This window comes from Leucopleurus acutus (genome assembly GCF_964270905.1).
Source record: "Leucopleurus acutus genome assembly, chromosome: 13".
Taxonomy (NCBI): domain Eukaryota; kingdom Metazoa; phylum Chordata; class Mammalia; order Artiodactyla; family Delphinidae; genus Leucopleurus; species Leucopleurus acutus.
The window spans coordinates 20,409,478-20,434,095 of record NC_139155.1 but is presented as its reverse complement, the minus strand read 5'-3'; the positions used below and the strand labels follow the sequence as shown (position 1 = coordinate 20,434,095).

The window sequence follows — 24,618 nt, the reverse complement described above, 5'->3', positions numbered from 1 at the left end:
TGATAATCCAGGATGATCTCATTCTGAGGTCCTTAACTTAATTACATCTGCCGAGATCCTTTTTCCAAATAAGGTCACATTCAAGGTTCCAGGGATTTGACAAGGATGTACCTTTTGGGGGTCACCATTCAACACACTAGAGAGGGCAAAACACTGATGCTGGGTGGGGATGGAGGCTCACATCGTGCTGGGCCGTGGTGGCGCCAAGGATCAGGGAAGCTGACTGGTGACTAGCTCTTCCTTGACCTAGCTGGTTAAATCTTGCTGCTGCCAGGTGCGGGTGGAAGCTCACTCTGCCACTGAATCCCACTAACACTACCCCAGCAGGGATATCAAAGCACCATACCTGCCTCTGCCTGATGGAAAGTGGAAGATGAGCTCCCTGCTCAACCCTGCCGACACCACAGGCTGGGGGTGTCCAGGCACCACCGCCTGCTTCTGCGCCGCAGAGATGAGGTGGGGTGGAAGATTCGCTCTGCTTTGCCCACACGGTGGGGTAGGTGCAGCTTTTCGGTTGATGTTTGGCTGGTGTTCTGCGGGGCCACCCTTTTGTTTGCAGGCACTCCTATGGCAAGGAGGAGAAGGCTTTTTCCTAAAGCCTCCCCCCTCTCTTTTTTCTTCTTTCCTGTCAGCAGTTCCAGATTGGAGGCTTCGGCAGCGCCCTGTCTGGAATATATGGATGGCAATAAGGAAACCCAGAGAACTCGCTGCTAAAACATTCCTCAAGTCTCCAGATCCTTGGCCAGTTCGCCTTCTTCTTGCCACCTATGCTGGAGTCTTCCTATGCTTGTCTGTTGTGGTAAGTGCAGGTCTTCTAGTTTTACGAGGAAGGACTTGGGAGGAACGGGCTACTACATTCTGGCCAGACCAAAAATTGACTCATGATTCAGCTGCAGATTCTGGATATCAGTTGTCAAACATTCTAGTGGAATTCTTTTCGATTTTTATGTTCATGCTTCCTACAGTTATCAATTTAAGCAGTAAGTGAAAGAAAAACAATTTAAAATATATTTTAATCTTTAATTAATGCTGACCTCTGCCTGTATATGCTTTCTTATTGATGTTTTCTTGCCGGGCATTTTCCAGGGGAAAAAAGCAAAAGATAAAAGTGCATTAAGATCACTTGTTGTTTAACATTATTCTTACATGAGATTAAAAACTATATTTAATGCTTCTCTTGTACAACTATGAGCTCTTATTTTCACAAAGTACCTTCAGTAGTTTATTCAAGAATACAGTTTAGAATAGTGTAACAGTATTTATGCATATTGACTTAGAAGTAAAAGGCAGTTAACTGCCACGCATGATTTTAAATGGCCTCATTTCTTCTTTAGGAATGACGAATGCCCATCATGATGACATCCACGTCCTGATGGAATTTTGTGTCTTTACTCCATCCTTTACATTGAGGAGGAAGCTTACTAAATTGGAAGGCATGGTTGCTTCAATTATTGATGGGGCCAATTTTCCTCTCATTTCTGTCTGGATAAACATCACTAGTTTGGAATATGCTGGGTTCCTGTAAACAAAGGAAGAGTTAAAAAATATAAAGAATTTTTAAGTTTATCTATGGAGTGTACAAGTTGACAAGGAGCAGGAAGCTTGTCTTATTCGCCAGTGATTGCCCACATAGCGCTTATGACAGTGTAGACAGCTACTGAAGGAAGGAAGGACAAAATGTAGAGTGAGTTGCACACTCATAAATAACTATTTTACATAAAAATATTAAGTAGTCAGACTATATCGTAAAGTCTTCAGTTTTAGTTATCATTTCCTTTTTGTCATTTTATTGACTTTTTAAAATTATAAAAGTAATATATGCTTATGAAAATTTAAACTGTAGAGCATTTTCACAATTCCCCCTCACTCTGTTCACCAGAGATAATCACTATTTATAACTTTGACTGTATCTTTTCAGGTTATTGTCTATGGATATACAAAGATAGCATGTATGTACATATATGTATATGTACCCCACATATACGCACATGTACATTCTTGGTTTTACAAAAATGAGACATATTTATTTTTCTGGAACTAGTTTCATTTTCCTCTTAGTATGATATCATGCACCTCTTTCTGTGTCAATCTATATAGATCAGCTTAATTGTTTTTCATGATTGCACATGGTATTTCATACTCTATTAACCAGTCCTCTATTGACCGTCATGGGGTTGTTTCTCACTTTTTGCCACTGTAAATAAAGCTGCAATAGGGCTTCCCTGGTGGCGCAGTGGTTGAGAATCCGCCTGCCGATGCAGGGGACACGGGTTCATGCCCCGGTCCGGGAGGATCCCGCATGCCGCGGTGCGGCTGGGCCCGTGAGCCATGGCCGCTGAGCCTGCGTGTCCGGAGCCTGTGCTCTGCAACGGGAGAGGCCGCAACAGTGAGAGGCCCGTGTACTGCAAAAATAAATAAATAAATAAATAGATAAATAAAGCTGCAATAAAGCATCTTGTAATGTATCCATTTGCACTTCTATAAATACTTGCATTGAGTTTCTAGGTCAAAGTTTTTGTGCATTTAACATTTTGAAATGTTATCTCCAAATTGCCTTCCAAGAAGACTGTAGTATTTTACATTCTAACCCAGTGATCTTCAAACTAGAGTATATGAAGACTTGCCAAGGGGTATGAGAGACTGAATAACATTTAAGGGAATAAATTTTCAAATCTCTAACTTCCATGTAACTTTTCCTTAAACTGATCTGAGAATACGTCTCTGATGGAGATGCTGGCTTTTCTCTTGCCACCAGCCTGTTCACACCACCCTTCTATTGCTTTACAGAACCAAGGGATGCCTGTCATTCCCCACTGAATAATACTGAATGGTACCAAGGTGCTTTACTCCGGCATATAAAAATCTTTGAGATGCTAAAGGGAAAATTCAATCTATTGGAAGTGAATTGAGAAAGTGAATGACACATGACTGGGTAATAAAACCTTACCAAGTCACGTCAATTCTTTGCTTTCAATAAAATGTAAGGATCTAGTTGAGCTGTCACCTGATAGGTCGTTAAAAACAATTTTTGATTATAGGTCACTATGTAATTCACAGCACATAACTCAGAAGAATTTCAAGGGATTGAATGACAGTGCTAGGGTTGCACTCTCTCCATTTTAACTCACTCATTTATGTGAACAAAGTATCCTATGCTTATTTTATAAAAATGCAAAGTAGAAGTGGACTTGATAGTCTCATTTTATTAGATGGGACATCTAGATCAGCATTTTTGTCCCATGTTTTTTACAGTTAAATTAGTGTAATTGATAGAAGCATGGACTCTGAAGCCAGTCTGCATAGTTTGAAGCTGAGCTTTGCTATTACCTGTGTGTAACCCTGAGAAAGTTACTTAATCTCTCTGGGCTTCCATTTTCTTTTCTGCAAAATCGGGACAGTAATACAACCGACTTCATGAGGTAATTGTGAGGATCAAATAATTGACTTATTTGGTATATGTAAATTGTTTGTAATGGTGTCTGGCACATAGTAAGTGCTAAGTTTTGCTAATAATATGTGTTTCCAATAACAATTTGCTTTTTTTTTTTTTTTTTTTGGCGGTACGCGGGCCTCTCACTGTTGTGGCCTCTCCTGTTGCAGAGCACAGGCTCCAGACGCACAGGCTCAGCGGCCATGGCTCACGGGCCGCTCTGCGGCATGTGGGATCTTCCCGGACCGGGGCACAAACCCGTGTCCCCTGCATCGGCAGGCGGACTCTCAACCACTGCACCACCAGGGAAGCCCAACAATTTGCTTTTATATTGAACAACTATGTAATATATTTTTATTTTTATCAATGTGTAGTAATAACAATTTAAACCAGTACACATATATATATTTTAACATTTAGATACTTGGGGTCATAGAAAATAAAACAAATTTTAAAAATTAGGTACTTACTTTTGCTGAGGTATGATTGAAAATAGATAGATAGTGATTAATAAAAGAACCCAAAGCATAAGATATATTCTATTAGGATAAAATTATGCAAGGGAAAAAGAGTAAAAATATGGGATCAAGGAGAAAAGAAAAGAAATGACACAAACTTTCTGACTGTTAAAGGTTATATGTATTTTGAAATTGATAATGTAATGGTGGGTTTCAAGTTTTTATGGTATTTAGATTCCATTGGATGCACTTAGAAGGGTGATATAAACATTTTTTTTAAATGTCAGGATTTAGAGTATGCTGGACATTGCACCCTCTTAATATAATGCTATGAAAATTTTTAATATCAACTTAAAAATGTGCAAGGCAGTATACAGTTTTACAAAATTCTCTTGGGGGGTTTGAAGACCACTGCTCCAACAAACCGTGAGTGTCTATATTCTTACACCCTCTCTATGCAGAGTTTAGACTATTTTTACATTGTGTCAAATGGCTGGACTCACTAGCAGTTTGTATAGTCTTAAATCTCTATTTGAGTTTACTAGGGCTTTACACACTTAACCAAGCCTTTCCAACATTTACTGTAGAGTACCTTTACTACAGATACTATGTTTTATAAGTTTACTATAGGACTTGGGCTGCATGGAAAGAGAAGGTACAAAATTACTTTTTTGTCAGTACCCTTCTCCAGCAGGATGCTAGAGAGTTTCCACCCTAGGTGGGATATCTAAATCAGAGCTTTTATCCTATGCTTTTTGCAGTGGAAAGGGAATGGTGACAAGGTGCAAGAAGGGGACTTTGCCTGTGAAGCACACTTTAGGTTGTGTAGCTTCCCAACTAGAGTACCCACCAGCAGCTGATGTACCTAGCTGATTTGGAGTAATAATCCTTCTCTGTTTTGTTCTTTCCTGCTGTGGAGAATAAAGTCCTGGCCATAGACACAAAACTGATGGATGGGCAGAAAGGCCATATCGTCATCAACATCATCATCTGCATCAATGATCCTGTCCATTAATGTAAATATTTGTGAATATCTTTTAGTTCTCTAATTCAGTAGAGAAAATATTAAGGAGTACGGAATACGGAATACGGAAAATATTAAGGAGTATTAACATTAACACAAGTAAATGTAATTTTATTTTGACTTCCTTCACAAAAATATTTTTCTCATATTGAGTGGTTTATATCTGACCACTATAAAGTTTTACACCTGTTTCTATGTGTCGATATCTTTTATTTAATATAAAATCATTTACCAAAAATTAAAATGTAACGAATTTGTAGAATGATATACATTGAAATAATATATAGGCATTTAAAGACTATGTGTATTGGATGTTACCATCTTATCCCGAGGCTGGCCACCTGTGGGCAGTGACTCTAATTTCTCCAGCTCTTCCCTTTCTGAATTTACCTACTGGATGTCTCATTCTGCAGGTATCTGTTCTCAGTAGGTAGTCCATTAGAAAGAATTTATTCAAGGTAAAGCATTCATTGCTGATAAACGTAACTGCATTATAATTCTAGAGAATTTATTTTTAATTTGCAAAAATTCCCTAATAATTCACAGAAGTGACTCTAATGGAGAAACATAAAACATCAGGTTAAGGTTAATAGGAGGGGGTGAGGATGTTTGTATATATGTGACTAGTGCCAGAAACCTCAAATCATACTTTATAGGGAATTATCCATTCTGATTATACTTAAGACAAAAATGCTTAAAAAATTATTTTAAAAATTGTATTTAGGGGCAATTTTTTTCCCAACAGAATATACCAGAACATATTTCTGGTGAGTTAGTTAACAAATTACAAATTGAACTAAAAAACTGTTAAAAAATAAATATATGGAAATAAGACTTACTCTTGCAGAGGTGAACACATATAGCCACAAGCATGGTTACAACCACGGATATAATTTGAAGATGGAGGATATGCTGGAAAATCCACACTAGTAGCTAAGTGATTAAAAAAAATTAAAATGAAACTTATTCCACAAAGATGAAAAATTCTGTTTCCAGTAGCATATTTTAAAAAATGTATGACATAGCACTTGATTTCACTTAGTTATTATCAGCAGTGACATTAGTTTTATACATATGTATGTATGTTTGCACATTTGAATGTGTACATAGGCCAAAAATGAAAGAATATCAGTATGATCACTATTGTCCTCTCACACTTTTTCATGTAGAACTTCGAAAGATGCTGTTATCTTTCACGTACAGGAAAAACTGTTAAAAGTATTGTTCAATTACTTTCTGAGATTTGAAGCAGAAATCACAAAGAAAGAGACTATTCTATTAGGATAGTGGGTTTATAGATGTTTTGGTTTATAAATTTTTAAAATAAAATATTTGATGTAGTTATTTGGTCTGTCAATAGAAGTAGTTTAAATGCCCCTTTCTGCCAATTCCCTGTAGCTAACTTCAATATATAAGTAAAAATCAGTAGATTTTGTTTTAGGAATTATGCAGCATAACTGCATATTGTATGTGAAGTTAGAAGGGAGGTGATCTGATCATGATTATGTTTATGATAATTATATATACTCTTCCAAATATATTTGTTTACTCTGTGCAACTGTTTATTCTGTGCAACAGAATATACTGTTTATTCTGTGCAACTGAATCCTGATTTTGTCAGAGAATTTTCCTATATGATTTTAACACAAGCAATCACTTCTGTAGAAATATAACGTTAAGCACTAGCTTAGGACTAGCTTAGGAGACAAATGTGGTGGAATCAATTTCCCATTTTCATGACCTGTTTCATCATCTTAACAGAGCCAATTATGTTGGCAAAATGGTACTGCCAGAAGTGATATTAACATATTTTTTCACTGTTTAAAATATGGAGATTATATTTGTCTTTATTTTTAAAAATTTTGTTATATTCCACAAACAAGTATGGGTCTTTTGTGAGGCACACAGTATGGTAGTTAGTACAGATTTTGGAAAATCAGAAAGACTTGAGCAGCTTATTAGCTATGTAACTTGATTTCTGTGAACTTCGGTTTCCTCGTTGGTGAGAAAATGCATGCAAAATATTTAGCTCAAAGCAAGACACACAGTAAGCTAGACAACAACAGAAACATTAAGAAGAAAACTATCAGTAATCATCAAAAACTCATTCAAAGAAAATCACTTAAAGCAAATTCAGTAGTGATCACTGAATGACTGATTATAACTATTTATTGATTTTATCTTCCATACTTTTTACCTTCCCTCTGACCACTAAAAATGAGATACAAATTGAATGCTTTAAAAATATAGATAATAACAGATCTATGATTCAAATGGACAGCATTTTGTGTTATAGGCAGTGAATAAATTTTTATGTGCCCTCATTTAAAAATGAGATGACTAAATGACAACTGTATGAAACTATACGAGACGAATATGTGAAACTGATGAACAGCAGTCCCCAGTGTTATGGGCAAGAGAGCTAACTGTGCGCATGAGTGCTATCAGCAGAGCAATGACTCAGTCCTGGACTCGGAAACTTAAGAGTCGTACAGATATATCAAAGTAACTGCAACCTTGTTCGAAAATAATAATTAACAACACTTAACTGTCCCTCCCCAAGTAGTTTACAGTAGGGGAAACTATTCACATAGGAATAGTGAGATTAAATTGAATTACAGGGAAGAAAAAGGCTCTAGGTCATTGTCCTACCAAAGTCCCTTCACCATGAATTATCTTGAGTTCTTGGAGTCCAAAGATCTTTGGGGTGTGAACTGGTATGTTTTAAGTGAATAACGCAAATTAGGAAGTGGTTATGTATTTGTATTTTACAGAGTGACACTTTTTCTTTGGGCGGGGGGTGGATAAGGGTATATCAAAACCTCCAGTTTTTAAAAGAAATATAAGCACATTTATGAAAACACCTATCTATTGAAATTTTCTTCATGAGTTTTTTCAGTTTCTAGATATACCCATTCTATGTAATTTAAATACAAAAGTATATATCCAAAGATCAATTTTGTTTCTTAGTAGTTTTATAATGTATGCTGTGACGTTTTAGCCTGCAAGTATCTATCTATACTGAGCGCTGCAGGGTATATGCTGCAAAAAGGCCAGGAGATGCCATAATCATTGACTATGATATAAATGGCACCTCTAGAATTAGGTAAAACTTCAGGCTTATCTATATTAACATGCATTTATTGGCCTCACTAAGTAAATACAAAAATAATTAATTGAAAATATTGTTTCTTTCAAACTGTGAGTTAAAAGTAAAAAAATTTATTAATGACTCACAGTAATTCCAAAGTGTGGGCAAAATGTTTCAACTTACAACTGATAATATCCATATTCCCTTCGCAGTGCTTCAAATACACTAAGTCGATAAAGTCTCAGGGGGATATTGAGCCCATGGCAAAACTTTGTGTAATGGTAGGACATATGAATGTGTCCTGAAACAAACTGCATAAGGTTGGACTGTATTTGGAAAAAGCAGGGCTTTGAGGTTTTAAGAATTTATCACCAAGTCAACTTGCATTTTCAGTGTTAAAGAAACATTAGATGTATAATTATAAGTGTAAGGCAACAAAAGCAAAAATAAACGAGTGGGACTACATCAAACTAAAATGCCTCTGCCCAGAAAAGGAAAGTATCAACAAAATGAAAAGGTGAACTACAGAATGGGAGAAGATATTTGCAAATCATATATCTAACACGGGTTAATATAATCATAAGTGTGCCAGAATCAGAAAGGAATCTTGATATTATCTAACCTTTGAATTTTTTGATGAAGAAATTGAAGCCTAACATTAAATTACATGTAGAACTAGAGATATGTATAGAACTAGAACCTGGATTTCCAGTACAATATTGTGTCTACTACCCCACACTGACTAGGTAATATATTCTGAAAAATATATTGACTTAGCAGCTTGTGGTGTAAGGCCTAAAATTAAAGGCCAATATATGCACTGCTTTGACATCTGGTAAAACTGGGAGGGTTGTGAATGGCCTAACTGCAAGTTCCTCTCCCCACTCTGTTCCCTCAGATAAGAACCCTTAGTCCAACAACCCTCCTTATCAGCAGGATCAGACACAATGCCTACTTATACCTGAGTAGTGCGTTTCAGTTCCCTGCTACCCTGCAGAATTATTCCAACAACCAATCAGATCCTCCTGCAGGAATCAGGGGTCACCTCAACCTCTTGATACTACAAAGCCTGCCTTGCACAACCCCTAGTTATTCACTCTGTTCCTGAGTGCAGCTCCCATGTCACACTGCATGACATGGTGCATCCTTGAGAGTTTAGCTAAGCTACTCCATGTACTGCTGCCTCAGTATCCGTTTTGTTTGTCCGAGCAGCCTGCAGGGGCCTTAAACTAACACTAGTCCTCTCATGTAAGGACACCCCCAGATAACAGCCCTCAGAGTCACAAGCAAGTGTAAGTTCCTGATATGACTTCCCCAACAGCGCTTCTGATCAACTGTCTCTCCCACTTCCCAGGGCCTTCCCCTTGTGAGCACCTTAGGTAAGATGGCCCCTGTGGAGCTCACCAAAACCCTGCTCTTTTTGGTTCCAATTGATCAATCTGGCCTTAGCCCAGGAACCCCAAAGCACTCCACCCACAGACACTAATAAAGGCATGTGCCTCAGGTCCTGCCTCTCTTGTCTGCAGCCTGCCTTGACCTCCCCACATGGGGCCCTTGAGGCGTGCTGTACACTTCCTCCTTGACCTGTGAGTAATAAACTTCTCTATTTCAATTTCTCTTGTGGTCATTTGTTGAACCTGGCTCACTATTGGCACCCTGTGCTCCACTAACAAATGTTAATTTAACAAAGTCTTAACAGTCCTTCCTGGGCTGTGATTAAGGATTAACAAAGTGCTGTGGATCTCATTTGTCTAGTGCTGGTGTCATGTGTTTGACCACCACCATAACCCTAGAGCAGGAATCCCTTCCTCACCAATGGGGTGAATGAGTCAATTAAAATGCACCCCTGGAAGTGAATGCTACAAACATTCACTGCAAGGCAGACTAATTCTTCTCACAGTATAATGTGATTCAGAGATACTGTGGTATACTGGAAAAGGCATCAAATTTGGAATGAGGAGATCAGTATAAGTCCTGGTGATACCATACATTGGCTGTGGTGACCTTGGGCAAATCACAAAATTCCTCTATGTTTTCAAGTTTTTTGATGCCAAATCTAGTATACTTTCCATTATTACAGCTGACTTCAGCAACAGCAGAAATATCTGAAATGCTACTGAAACTGTATAATTAGTATCATACAATCATGAATGAAACAGTCCAATGTTTGGATTTTCATTTGTGATGGGCCATGTTCAAATCCCAAGAAGGTCACAGACAGGCGTTCTTTGTGGATAAGAACTTCAAGGCCTCTCTACAAGATGAAACTGCTTTACCTTTCTGGGCTTTTCTACAATCTCACCCCCATCCCAGATTTCAAAGTCAGTTTAATAAAAGGCGGTAAAGTTAACCTACAGAGTTCTAAATACATGATAAGGTGATGGCAGATATGTGGGCCGTTTGTTTTGATGAGTGAAATGCGGCTTGGAGACTCTAAGAACCAAAGACTCAGTGATGTGGAATTTTACCAATGCAACTGTTTAAGTTTGCATTACTCCAACAGTCACATTTACCAGCTCCTTCTAATAAAGTTATTATTAGCCAAACAGTAGGACTCAATTTTTAAAAGCCGCTTATGAGGTATAATTTACATACCGTGAAGTCTATCAGTCTTAATAAGTGTCAGACCTATACTGCGCTGTACCAGAGTTCAGAATCCCTCACCCCACTCCTGTCTTCTTCCTGGTTCCTCCTTCTTTCTACCAGCTAACAGTCTTTCTCATTTCATTCATGTTTTTCTCCTCCTGAGCTTTCACTCTACCCTCAGCTCACCCTGATCTTCTCTCCCCTTTTAAGCCCTATTTGCCTCTTGCATTCTGTCTTTCTTTCTCTCACCTCTATGACTTTAGATTTCTAGTCCATTACCTATATTTTTCTTTTCTGTTTTTATTCTCTCTCTTCATTTCTGAGATAATGTATTTGAAAGTGTTTCTAAAACCACAATATAATGTTATTTCACACTTACTCTTTAAAAAAGTCACATGATGTTTGTTCTTAAGTCCTTACAGTAAGTGTCTACGATGTTCCTGTTATCTAGTGTATTATGACTAAGATAAATCTACTGACTTCCCATCAACAAGGCATGCTTAATCTTTTTATTCCACCTAATGGAGGAGGTGAATCCATGAGTTCAGTCCCCTCAGTAACCGAAGGCACACATCTGCAGGAGAGCTGACCAAGTTCAGAATGTGGTATTCATTTAAAACAGAATAAAGGTAATTGGAATTGAACTCTTGACTAATAAAGAAGGAAGTTTTAAGCTTTTTATAAAAATTTCAACTTGGTTTGAACCTATAAAATACAAAGTGTCCACATAATACAGATTTAATAAACTCAAATCACTAAGATAGAAAACTAAAAGTGTACTCATACAGTGAAAGTCCAATATTAAACAGTAAATTACCAAATCAATTTTTTGTACCATGCTGTACATTTTCAATGATTTGTCCCATGTGACCCTGTTTTCAGGTTTGTAGAGGAAATCAGATAGTTTAGATGTTGATTCTGGAATTATTCCTTCAACATGATATCTATAGTTAACAAAATAAAGAAAATTCAAAATTTAATAAGTTTAGTCTAAGTTGAAAATATAATGCTATCACAGTATAAAGCACACTAATTTAGCAAATAATGTAAAGAAAACTTGAAGGTAATATCAGCAATTTAAAATACTAATATTCAGGCTTCCCTGGTGGCGCAATGGTTGACAGTCCGCCTGCCGATGCAGGGGACACGGGTTCGTGCCCCGGTCCGGGAAGATCCCACATGCCGCGGAGCGGCTGGGCCCGTGAGCCATGGCCGCTGAGCCTGCGCGTCCGGAGCCTGTGCTCCGCAACGGGAGAGGCCACAACAGTGAGAGGCCCGCGTACCGCAAAAAAAAAAAAAAAAAAAAATACTAATATTCAATTGGAAGTAGCCAGTTTATAAAAATATGCACTGTAATAATTAATATAAATTATTTTTCTACATTTTCTACAAATTTTGTTTATAATGTTTCTATAGTTGTCTTTTTAAAGGGGCTACTTTCATTTAGAATTTTTCTAAACTCTTTCTCATAAACATTTACCTACTGTATTTATCATAAGCCAACAGTAATTGATGAGAAGTTTGTGTGGTTGTGCAATATCTTGTGGCCTTAATTCTTAATTGAAGGATGTAATATGGTCTAAAGCAGTAGTCAGCAAACTTTTCAGTAAAGGGCCAGATGGTAAATAATTTAGGCTTTGCAAGCTTCATGTTCTATGTTGCAACTATTCAACTTTGCTAGTGGATCAGTGAAGCAGCCATAGACAATATATAATGGTCACTCTTATGTTACAATTAAACTCCATTTATAGACATTGACTTCTGAATTTCATTTATTTTTCACATGTCAAGATTTGGAGAAGAAACTAACCTTTCTGTTAATCCATCAATAGAATTGGGTTGGGCTATCACAACCAATGAAGTTAGGACAATGTGAGAAAACTGGATTAAAACCCACAATTTAGCAGTAGGTTGTTAAATGAAAATGAAATCTGAATAATATTGGCCATACTTTCTCTCTCTGTTAATCATTCTTTCTAAACTAAGGAGATAGGTTTAGGTAAAATCAAAATTTTAAACCTCTAAAAAGTTAAAATTTTTGGAGGAAGTGAGGTAAAAACTAAATGCTATTATTACAGAAAATAGTTGTTATATTTATGAAGAGTTCTTCCTCTGAACCTTGTTTTTATGATTTGGTAAACACGTAAATCATTAGACTATTTTTTTGTATGTTAGTCTCTCTTTAAAAGCTCAACTGGTCCCTAGTTTTCTCTGTGAGATATCCTAAAATTTTCTTAGTATGTAAGGTTTCCTTCCTTCAGATCTACAAAGTTTTTAAGAGCTTATTATTAAACTCTATAGAAGACAGTTGCAAAACAACCTGAATAATTATCAGGTCCTTTGAAAAAGAAGGCAGATATAAAACAGTTAAAATTTAAGCACAAAACTATTGTTAAGGGGTTTGTACATACCTCCCTAGATTGCTTTTTTTTATTAATTTGTTCTCTAATTATATTGTAAATTTTGAGGATAAAGAGTTTTTGACCTTTTTGTATTTCTAACTAACATCGAATTAGGTATCTTTTATTAAGCACTTACTATATATTTACTGATAATGACTACCCTTAATCTTTTAATAGCATTCTTTTATTGACTGAGTGATCAAACATTTACTATTTATTATGTTGACGCTTGAAGAACATGAAAGTTAGCAGTACTGAGCCTCATGCAGTCAAAAATCCGTGTAGAACTTTAGAGTCGGATCTATGTATCTGTGGTTCCTCCATAGCCACAGTTCCACATCCAAAGATTCAATCAACTGCAGACACTGCGGTACTGTAATATCTATTTATCAAGAAAAAATCCACGAAGCTAAAACCCGTGTTGTTTAAGGGTTAACTATATATATACTTCAGCCTAGCAGAGAGTCAGACATATAATCAAAAATTATTATATGGTTTGATAAGTGTTGAAGAGACAGAAAGCAAAAAAAAAAAAAAAAAAAAAATCAAGGTAAGAAGGGGAATAATGTGCTGAAGCTCTTTTTGGAAGGTTTGCCCAAACCCTTTCATAGTTATTCACGATAAAATTAGGGATGGACAATATTGAAATGGAGGACATTTAGGCATCAGCTGCTTTGTTTCTTCTATTTTGGAGAGGAAGTTTCGATTTTTAACTTTAAGTAACAGTACACACATTACATATAATTTACAAAAGCATTTTCTTTCAAAACTTTGTTTTAAAATTTTATGCATATGGATAGCTATCCTTCTTGTATAATATTTTAAATGCTTAGTATAGAAGTTCTCTATATTTTGAATTAAAATCCTTTATTAATTATGTATATTGCAAATATTATATCTCTGGCTACAGCCTACCTTTTCACTTATTTCTTTTGCTACAGAAGTGTTTCACTTTACCATAGTCAAATTGACCAATATTTTCCATTATGGTTTGTGCTTTTTTATGTCTTCTACAAGATATCCTTCCCTACTTCAAGATCATTAAGCTACTTTCATACATTTTCTTCTACAATTTTATAGTTTGTATTCATATTTAGGACTTTAATCTACCTGGAATGGATATTTGTGTATAGTGTGAGGTCAGCATCTAATTTTACTTTTTACATATAAATAATCACTTATGTTAGCACAACTGATTATAAATAGTTCATCCTTTTCCATTTTTTTGTAATGCCTTATGTTACATATCAAGTTTCCACACATGTGCAGGGCCTGATCATACCCATATGTTATTGCAGAGCCTCCCTGACATTTGAAAGAAGCTCCCTAAAAGAGACAGGAACTTATTAAAAACTCTCTTGATTGAAGTTAGCTTGTAATAATTCTAATAATACTTTACACCTGTATCTGCATAGTTCTTTACACTGAGATACTTAATATTTGATTTTGCTGATGTTTCATAGTTGCTAGTACACACAGGCAATAAAGTTAAAATGTTAGGAGAGTAGCATATAGAGTCAGCCCACCTGTTTTCAAATTCTAGCTCTTACCAGTTATCTGACCTTAGGCAGGTTACTTATTCGAAGTCTTGGGTTTCTCATATGTAGAGAGAGTAATATTTACCTCATAGGGCTGTCATGAGGACTGAATAAATTAATATATTTACAGGATAGTACATGGCATGTATTAACTGTTCAATACATGTTAGCCATTATTATTTTACATATATTGAGTCTTTTATGATAGACATCCCATTCTGCCTTGTATTATAGGTATTTATGTACTTTTCTCTCTTACAAAGACTAAAAACTCCTTGAGGAGCAAATCTGCTGGATAAAATCATGAAAAATTAACTTTAAGAGGTTTTTTTCTTGAGAATGTCAAGATTATAAGCTTTACAAGTATATGCATTTTGTTTTGATCATCACTATACTACCAGCACCTAGAAAGTGATTAATGAATAACTGAATATAATGAATGAACAACATCATTTTAAATAAGTCTAGATACCTTGCTGAACCTTGCCAACTCCTGGTTTAGACTGTCTGTCTACTCAATGGCTAATTGTTCATTTTCCAGTCATTTGTAAAGGTGAGAGAAGTTTGAGTTATTGGTATTATATGACTGTAAGGCAGAAATTATTTATTTTGCTTCCTATAAGATTATGAAATATAATTAAAGTTGTGTCTTGGGTAGAGGGTAGGTTACTAGTTTAAAAGTACCTTACCTTGGCCTTCCCTGGTGGCACAGTGGTTAAGAATCCGCCTGCCAATGCAGGGGACACAGGTTCAAGCCCGGGTCCGGGAAGATCCCACATGCTGTGGAGCAACTAAGCTCGTGCGCCACAACTACTGAGCCTGTGCTCTAGAGCCCGCGAGCCACAACTACTGAGCCTGCATGCCACAACTACTGAAGCCCGTGCGCCTAGAGCCCGTGCTCCACAACAAGAGAAGCCACTGCAATGAGAAGCCCACGCACCTCAACAAAGAGTAGCCCCCGCTCGCCGCAACTAGAGAAAGCCCGTGGGCAGCAAAGAAGACCCAACGCAGCCAAAAATAAACAAACCAAATTTTAAAAAATGAATAAAATCTATCTTTAAAAAAAAATACTTTATCTTAATTCACTAGTTAGAGGTGTATTGGAGTTACTGGCTTTTAAAAAATATGTAAATATCATGCCTCTTTGAAAACATAAAACATCTCTATGTCTTGAATAATTGAATCTATCACTGAATGAGCAATTCAGTATCTACTGTGTTCAAGACTCTTCAGAGATATCAATTTTGTCATATTTGAATCTAAGAACTATATTTTTATATCTATTGATCATTAAAATGATTGGTTCTTTGGATATTTTACTAAGATCTATAATAAAGCTTCATGCTCATTATGAATAAAGTGACCAAGTCAAATTAAAAATATTTTAATTATTCTCTCTTGTCTCTCACAGTTTCTGACAAGCTTTAGCTGGTATGTGGGATAATTGATACATAAAATTATGTTTCTTACAGATCATTATTTCATGAAGCAATGAACACCTTTTAGTAAATGTGCATTTGTTTCAACATGCTAATTTGAGCATGTATCTCTAAATCATTTTATAGCCTTTTATGGCTTCTGTGAATGAGTACTGCTGAACAGTAAACTAGGAGGATAAGGGAGGAGAAAAACAGTGGAAAGCGCCTGTTTTTACATACTAGAAATTTAAACCTGGGGAAGCACCTGTAAGATGATAGGCTTTTTAGTGATCTTATTTTTGGCATTTCCTATGTGATAATTAGAGTTGGGAGTGGGACTTCCAGAGTGGCTATGTGAGGAGCTAAGGAAACCCTCTTCTACAGTCATTGAACTGGGGAACATTACTTTTAAAAACTACTTAAATTCCCTAGAAATTGACCTAACAGCACACAGGAAATGAAGAAACATTTATTCAAGAAAATCTACTAAATCTAGGTAGGAAAAGTCAGAGTCTGTAGCATTTGAGCCACGACCTCCTTCCAGCCACCCCCCTCCCTCTTCAGTAGCTCTGCTCCAGCTGGGTGCAGACTAGAAGACAGGGGCTCCCTCTCCCCATGAGATCCAGGCTAGGGCTATGGTTTCATCCTGGGATCAGCAGGACACTGACATCTCTCATCACCGAAACTCTCAGCTCATGTTGTAGAAGCTCTATTCCCCACATGCACTGCTCAGAAGACTAGGGTTTCCTGACACCCTGATCTCACTGGTAGGGTGAGGGCTTTGCCTAAGGCACAGTAGGCTGTGAATCCTGGGGCCTAAATTGCCCCTCACCCCTAGAATAACAGGAGCAAACTGAGAAAGTCATGGTACCATCCTTCCCCTATGCTACCCACTTGCTCATGGAGTAAAAGTGTTACTTGGCTTCAGTGTATTAGTGCATAGGTCCCTACTCAGAGCAATCAGAGTGAATGTTAGGCTGCCCTTAATCAGAGTAATGAGAGTAGATATACGAGGTTGCCCACTCAGGAGAAATCAGAGTGGGTGTACTAGGCTGCCCCTACTAAGGAACATTCAGAGTGACGTACAGTCCCGGACCCGGGCTGTCCCTAACCGAGAAGCAATGGGAGCTTTGTACTAGGCTGTCCTTACTCAGACAAATCACGCTGGATATGCTAGGCTGCCCCTACTTAGGAGCAATCAGTCCAATATGTGGCTTCACTGACTTGCAAGCATTCCCCAAGCCATACACAGATTAAGTAGCGAAGGGCTGAAGTCTTACTGGCTCAGGAGACTTAAGCATAATCTCTGAGTCATCACTGACTGAGCAATAAGCTATTCTGACCACTTTAAAATAAAATCATACTCATCGCTGGTGGTTTGGAAGAATGTGTGCACCCCAAGGCTATGTCCTGTGGGGAATGACTGGTGACACAACTTCCAAGCTACCGGCCCCCTGGCTACATGCAAGGCAAAACCACAAAACTCTCTGAACTGTGCAAACAGTTTCCAAGCCACACACAGAATTGACAGTAAAGGGTAAAAATCTTACTGGCTTTGGGTGCTAAGCACAACTTGTGACCAATAATGGCTTGTGTTAACCTAGGGATGACCTACAGGATGCCAGGCTGAAAGATAAAGATAAGGACAAAAATCAGGGCAGGTATATCTGAGGCTGCAGACTGGGGGGGAACAGACTTCATGGAATTAGCCCAGACAAATCACTAAACAAATAAATGCCCAAGCAATAAGAAGCCCTGGGTGAGTGGGTGGGATCTGTATCCAGAGTTGCTATATTACCTAAAATGTTCAGTTTTCTTTTTTTTTAAGGATTAAAAAAAAAAATTGATTGATTGATTTTGGCCGAGCCATGCAGCATGCAGGATCTCAGTTCCCCGACCAGGGATCGAACCTGCGTCCTCGGCAGTGCAAGTGCAGAGTCCTAACCACTGGACCTCCAGGGAATTCCCTAAAATGTCCAGTTTTCAAGAAAACTGTGAGGCATGCATGCAGAGAAACATGGAAAGTGTGATCTATACACAGGAAAAACAACAGGCAATAGAAAGTATTTGTGGGATATATGGGTTAAATTTAAAAATGAAATTATTTAGCTTAGTGTGTGACATACAGTAGATTAATAGGGGAATTAATAGGGAACATAGGGGAATGTGTCAGCTGAACTGTGTGCTGGTAGGTCTGTATTTCATCTCTTGAGAGTAGAAAGGAAAAAAATTCCAACCAAAGAACTGGCCCCCTTCTCATGCATATAGGCAAGTGCTCAAAGCTAACCACAAAAGGAGCTTTTTGGGTGGGAAATTAATAAGAAAAGGTGAAAGTGCTGAGAAAATATCTTCAGGTTTTGTTGTTGTTGTTCTGTAGTTATAATGGAAACAAATATGTTTAAATGCTTTCTATTTGGCAGCCAATATAACATAACTAAAGTCCATAAATTCATTCAGGAAATATTTATTAAGTGTTTATATGACAGACACTGTTCTGGTGTTAGGGATACTACGATGAACAAGAGTTTATTTCTAGTCTGCTTCTTGTTCAAGTTCCTATTCTCAAGTTTATATTCTAATAAGAGAGACGTAATAAATAAGACAACAAATGAAGAAGATAAATTTCATCTAGTGATAGATGCTATGAAGAAGGTAACAGCAGAATAGGGTAGTAAACAGTGGTTTGGTGTATTTGAGAACTTTGACCAATTGGCCAGGAAGGTCACTCTGAAGAGAAGCAATGAAGCTGAGATCTTGAAAACAAAAATGACATCAGCCTTCATTTGGGTGAAGAGCACGCTAGGCAAGAAAAGAGCAACTACGAAGGCTCTGAGATGTGCATTCATGCCAACAGTAGTCCTACGTGGCTGTAGCATAAGGAGAGCAAAGATGCAGTGGTAGGAGAGGTCAGAGAGGTAGGTGGGGGCCAGATAGTGCCTTGCAGAGCATAATAAAGCCTTTAGAAGAGTTTAGGCAGGGGAGCAACACTGAATTATATTTCAAAAATCTACTTTAACCATTGTGTGAATAATAGGATGTAGTTGAGTAAAGCTATATATGAGGAATCCACTAGGAAGTTACTGAAATAATCCATGAGATGCGAGAGAATGATAGTAGGGAGATAATGAAAAATAAATCACTTCTCTCTGTACATACCTAGTCAATTAGAGCTTCTATTAGAATCCAAATCTGAGATGAGTGACCCATTATCTATCTAGGTCAATGTTTTGCAAGCATGTTCTTTGTTGAAAACATTTGGAAGAGTCTGAATTACAGTTTGACAGATGGCTTTACTTTAGGACTTCTCCGAACCTTAGAGAAGAGAAAATAGTCTAGAGTGTTTTGAAAAACTTGACAATGCAACCCATTTTTCCCACAGGGCATTTTGAAGGATAATTTCTCCCAGACACTAGCTTGGCAAACCATATTAGACCATGCTACATATCCCCAAAGTGTGCAATGTTTACACTTGGTTGTCCAGTCTAAATTAACATGCATATGTTTCTTGCTTTGATTATTTATAACCCTATAAATAAAACTGTGAAGCTTGAAGTACTGGAAAATTTTAAGCTTCCCTAGCTTTTTCCCTTGATTTATTTGACGGCAATCTCACCTTCTTCTCATTCCAAGCTGGGGGAGGTAAACGTTTCGACTGAGGCAGACCAACCTGATCAACATGTTCAGATTGATTTCCTTTGGAAGAACCTAAATATCTGCCCCAGCTGATTTAGAATAATATAGATATTTTGAAAAATATTAACTGCTCCAGTCACACTCTCCTTCTGTACATAAACATGCTAAACTTAGAAGGGTCAGTGGGCCGTGCTTGACAAAAGAAGCATGCAAGATTGAGATTCGTGTATCTTCTAGCAGTCTTAATTTTGAAGCTGTGCTTGATATTTATTGGATGATAGTTCAACTGTAAAAAAGAATTAAAAGAGAGTTTGCCAAAATCATCGTGTGATAGGCAGCCTCTAAAATGGCCCCCAGTGATCTCCACTTCTTGGTATTGACACACTTATGTAATCCCCTTCCCCTGAGTCAGGGTTGGATCTAGTGATTCACTTCTAATAAACCGAATACTGCCAAAATGATGGGGGGGTGGTCCCTTCCAAGATTAGGTTACAGAAAGACCCTGGCTTCTATCTTGTTTGCTCTTTCTTTGGCTCTCTCCTAAATCCCTCCCTCTGGGGGAGGCAAACTGGCATTTGTGAATAGCCCTATGGAGAGGCCCATACGTCAAGAACTGAGGAAGGCTTCCAGCCTAGAGCTGGCAAGTAGCTGACGTCCCCAGTCTAACAAGCCCACGAAGAACTGACTGCCGGTGACTGTGTAAGTGAGCTTGGAAGCAGAGCTGCCTTCAGATGCGACCTAAGCCCCAGACCACACCGTGACTGCAGCCTTGTGAGAATCCTTGAGGCACAGGCACCAAGCTAAGCTACACCTGGATTCCTGATGACATAAACCATGAGACAGTGTCTGTTAAATCACTAAGATTTGGGATAAGATATTACTATTAATAAATAAACTAGTATGCAGTGCATATAAATTTCTCTTAAAGCAAGTGCAAAAAGTTTCAATTTTTTTTGTCTGCGTAGTATGGCATGTAAGAGTACAATATCGTTGATGAAATATTTGAATAAAGCTTTAAAACAGCCTTATTGAGGCTATTTTTTGAATGGCTCTAGGCATTGTGTAGAGCACCTTGTATAAAAGTACCCAGCAAGTATTTGTAGAATAAATACCTTCCAAGGTTTCTTTGATGCATAGGTTGCTGTCCACACTGGTCTGACCTGGAAGGCACCAAAAAACTACAACATCCAAAAGTTTATTCCCATAGTGTGCCTGGGCTTGACGTTACCCACTCCCTGCTCAATCTCTTTTTTCAAGCACCACTATTAGAATCATTAATTATTTAGATAACAAAGGTAGGGATTACCTTCCTGATAATTATTAAAATGAATAGGAGAAAGTATACCAGCTTTGTCCTACAGTAAAAAAACTGAAATGAAACACAAGATAGATAATTATAGGCAGATGAAAACAAGAGCAATAAGCACAAAACAGAGTAGTGAAAAGAAGGAGTGGAACCCTACCCCTCAAAAGCAAACTAAATAATATTTGGTTTTCTCAATAGCATATGATGATCTGATGGCATTAATGTGATATCACGAGCAACAAAGGAACAACTCTTAAAAAGAAGGTTAAAGATGTCAGCACAATTTCCCTTAGAGTACTTGTATCTGAAATAATAGGATCCTCAAAAGTATCCTTAAAAGCAGCTTACAGAATAAATTATATATGTTAGCAAGAGGAATATATTGGGAAAATAAACTTTATCTTTAAGTGGTTCATTTAATGGAAAGGTGAAGTTTTAAAAGACCACGAAATACTGTTAGAAAGAAAATATCAATCTAATTTTATAGTAATTATTTCTTGAAGTGGAAATTTCCTATCTTAGTGAATTATTCACTAGAAGTGATTTTCTTTTCTGATTGTCTTCCGATTTGGAAATTAGATGGTACATATTGCTCATTTTATTAATTTTGCATTTCAAACAAGTGGCTTTATAATTAATTTCTACTTCCTGTTCACTATCAAATAATGTTTTATAGCTAATGAAGTAGCATTGAACTCTAGATACATCAATGTCATTGAATTCAAAACAATGATTGTAAACAGGAGATTGTACTTACAGATCTCCATGGAATTTCTTAGAAGCCTTGCTGGAAACACTTACCTTTTTCTCAAAGGGGAATAAAAATCCACAAATACATTAACTGTCAGATACAGAAAAAATGAAAAACAAAAAATAAAGCAAAAGTAAAAACTTTTTTTTGGTTTGTAGAAGAAAATATTTTTAAAAATGTCCTTGCAATGAATTGTTTCTCATTAAAAAACAAACTCTTGAAACATATTTAACTTCTCTTCTTACTGAAGTCTTAACCACTTTCCAGCCTGATGTATCTTGATAGTAACCTAAAATTTCTTGAGCAGTTTGTTGGGCAAGTGCCTTATAGTCCATCTACCTGCAAAGTTTTAAAAACAAATGACTGATGAGAATGTAATCATACAAAACTTTTTTAAATGCTGTGTTACATTTTAATACTATTTCTATGTCTGTCACATAGCAATGAACAATAACTACTTTTGGAATGCATGCATGCATGAATCTCTTCCTTTTTATTCATAGTCTTTCAAGTGAGAAAATGTGATATAGTAAAAAGAGCAGGCTTTGGCTTTGGAGTCAAAGAGACCTGGGTCAAATCCTGTCTCTGCCACAGACTAATTGTGAACCATGTTATTTCATATTTCTCTTTCCTCATTTTCTCAAGTTGTAAAGCTGGGACAATACCTAACCTGGTAGAACTGATATGAGGATTAAATGAAATAATGCACTTAAATGTCTTACCCCTTTGCCTGGCACATAATAGTTATTCAATAAATTGTTATTTCTAACAGCTAAATCATGCTTCCTTTCTCTTGTAAAGCAGCATAATCTGTTGATCATGTGTTACTGGGAATTCATCTTTTTAAAGTGAGTGGCAGTGGCACTAAATGATCTGACCCCTGCCTTCCTCTCCAAAGACAATTCCTACCTGTCTCCTTCTCTCCCACTTAGCTCCACTCATACTGACCTCCTGGCTGTTCCCCAAATACAACCAAGCAACTTCCTACCTCAGGGTCTTTGTACTTGCTGTTCCCTATGTTTTTAATGTTCTTCCCCAATATGTTCAGAGGACTGACTCCTCTTCATTGGTGTCTTTGCTTAAATGTTACCTCTTCAGAGAGGATCAAATTCACATCAGTTCAACTCAAACACATTTACTGAATCCTTGCTAAGGGTTAGATATTGTGGTAGATGTGGCAAAAAAGGTTGAGTAAGATGCTGTTTCTGCTTTGAATGAGCTCAGGAAGGTAGAGTCTCATTGGTCCTTTGGCCCATCACCCAGTTTTCAATTAAGGGAAGCTGGCTGGTGTGGTGGAAAGAATATGAAAACACAGAGCTGGATTCAAATCTTGGTTTTGCCACTCACCACCAGCTTTATCATTCTGAGTAAACTGCTTAAACTTTGAACTTTAATTTTCACTTCTATAGATTGGGGATAGTAATACCTATCTCATGGGGTCATTGTAAGGATTAAGTGAGTTAATATATGTAGAAGTGATTGAAACAGTGTCAGGCCCCTTCTTGGTGATCAAAAAGTTAGGTTTTTTTCTTAAAATGGACACATTTAAATCTACCTTAAAAAAAACTCTCCTAAGACCTGCCTGAATAAACCTTCTTAAAGTTTAATTATCAGCACACGTCTTCCTTAGCTCTCACCTAAAGGCCTTCAGGTGGGATCATAAATCTATTTTCTCGTGTTTAGTTCTCCAGCAAGGCACAGCACGTAGTTGACATGTGTATTTGAAAAGCATTAGTAAACCATTATAATTTCTCCTTCCTAGTAGACTCATGGTTACTTCACCTTTCCTAGTAGATCTAGTCCAGAATTTTAATAATTATTAGGACTCTTCTCCAAATCCTTGTGGAGATCTCCATAGCTTTCAACCTGTGAAGGAATGACGTGGAAGTAGAATTATTTTGATCCATGAATTAGGTAAATATATTTGATAATTTCCTTAATATTTTCTCAGTGTCCTTTATTTATACTTTATGTACTCATTTGGAAACATTTGATATATCTTTCCTCAATGAAGGAAAAACGTAGTAAGAGATACATTAAAGATAATGTTAATGAAAAAGAACCTTTAAGAAATTATCTTTTAAAAGAATAGGTTAAAAAGATACTTATGTGGAATGTGGATAAAAATGTCGAAGTTTTTAAGGTCACGCCATTAACAATCCTAGCTGGTCCCTGACCTGGGCTTGTTCCAGCATATATAACACGGTTCTTTATTTCCTACCAGCAACATACTTGATACTGAAGGCTCAAGAAATTGCAGATTTTTGGAACAAACCACTAGCATGTAAACTTCCTGCAGGGACTTTGTCTTACTCATTTTCAAAACACTAGCACTACTTACTGCCAAAATAAACATGTGTTTAATTGAACCACTCAACTAAATTTTGTAGCTTCTGGACTTTTTCATTTGCTAAGAAAAAAAGGGAAGGTTAAGCTTACTGGGCTAGAGAGGGTGAAGAGAAGAAAAGAGCAAACAGCAAGACTACAGTTGTATTACCTGGTGATGTAACATCGGATGAGCTGGAACATATTCAGATGGAGTAATGGTCAAGGATATCTTCACCCATAGGGTCAGTGGAAAATAAACACAAACCAACACTGAGATGGCATCTTTTTCCGATACACCACTCGGTTGAAACTGGATTCTTCGCAACTCATATCCCGTCCCAGCCTTGTAGACAGGTTCACACATGTTGTTAAGTGGGTCTTTACATCTGTTTGTATAATCTCCCTGTTTCTGGGCTGCCTGCCTGGGTTCCCAATCCGTGCTGGGTCACTGCCATTGTTCCCTGCGAATCAAGGTCCCCAAGGAGTTTGTTAAGTCCCATCCCTGGCCAAACTCCCTCCTCCAATCCCGCGTCTGCTTTGAGGGTGAGGGGCCGGCTGGAAACCCAGGAAGGCCGGGCTCAGGGATGGGAAGGGGAAGGCCCTGAAGAGGAGGGAAAAAAGTGGTCGGGGGATCTGCCCCCCCCACGGCCGAG

General features: G+C 37.4%; 1 protein-coding gene across 1 annotated transcript; it reads right to left on the bottom strand.

Annotated features, from left to right (window-relative positions):
- Positions 1-672: 672 nt before the first annotated feature.
- On the bottom strand, positions 673-23,323 carry STARD6 (StAR related lipid transfer domain containing 6). The gene is given in 8 exon segments (XM_082852521.1): positions 673-1,519; positions 5,752-5,845; positions 8,187-8,244; positions 8,248-8,304; positions 11,407-11,533; positions 21,644-21,693; positions 21,883-21,976; positions 23,275-23,323. Coding segments are annotated over 7 exon segments (645 nt in total). The 5' UTR covers positions 21,973-21,976; positions 23,275-23,323; the 3' UTR covers positions 673-1,350.
- Between the last annotated feature and the right edge of the window lie 1,295 nt (positions 23,324-24,618).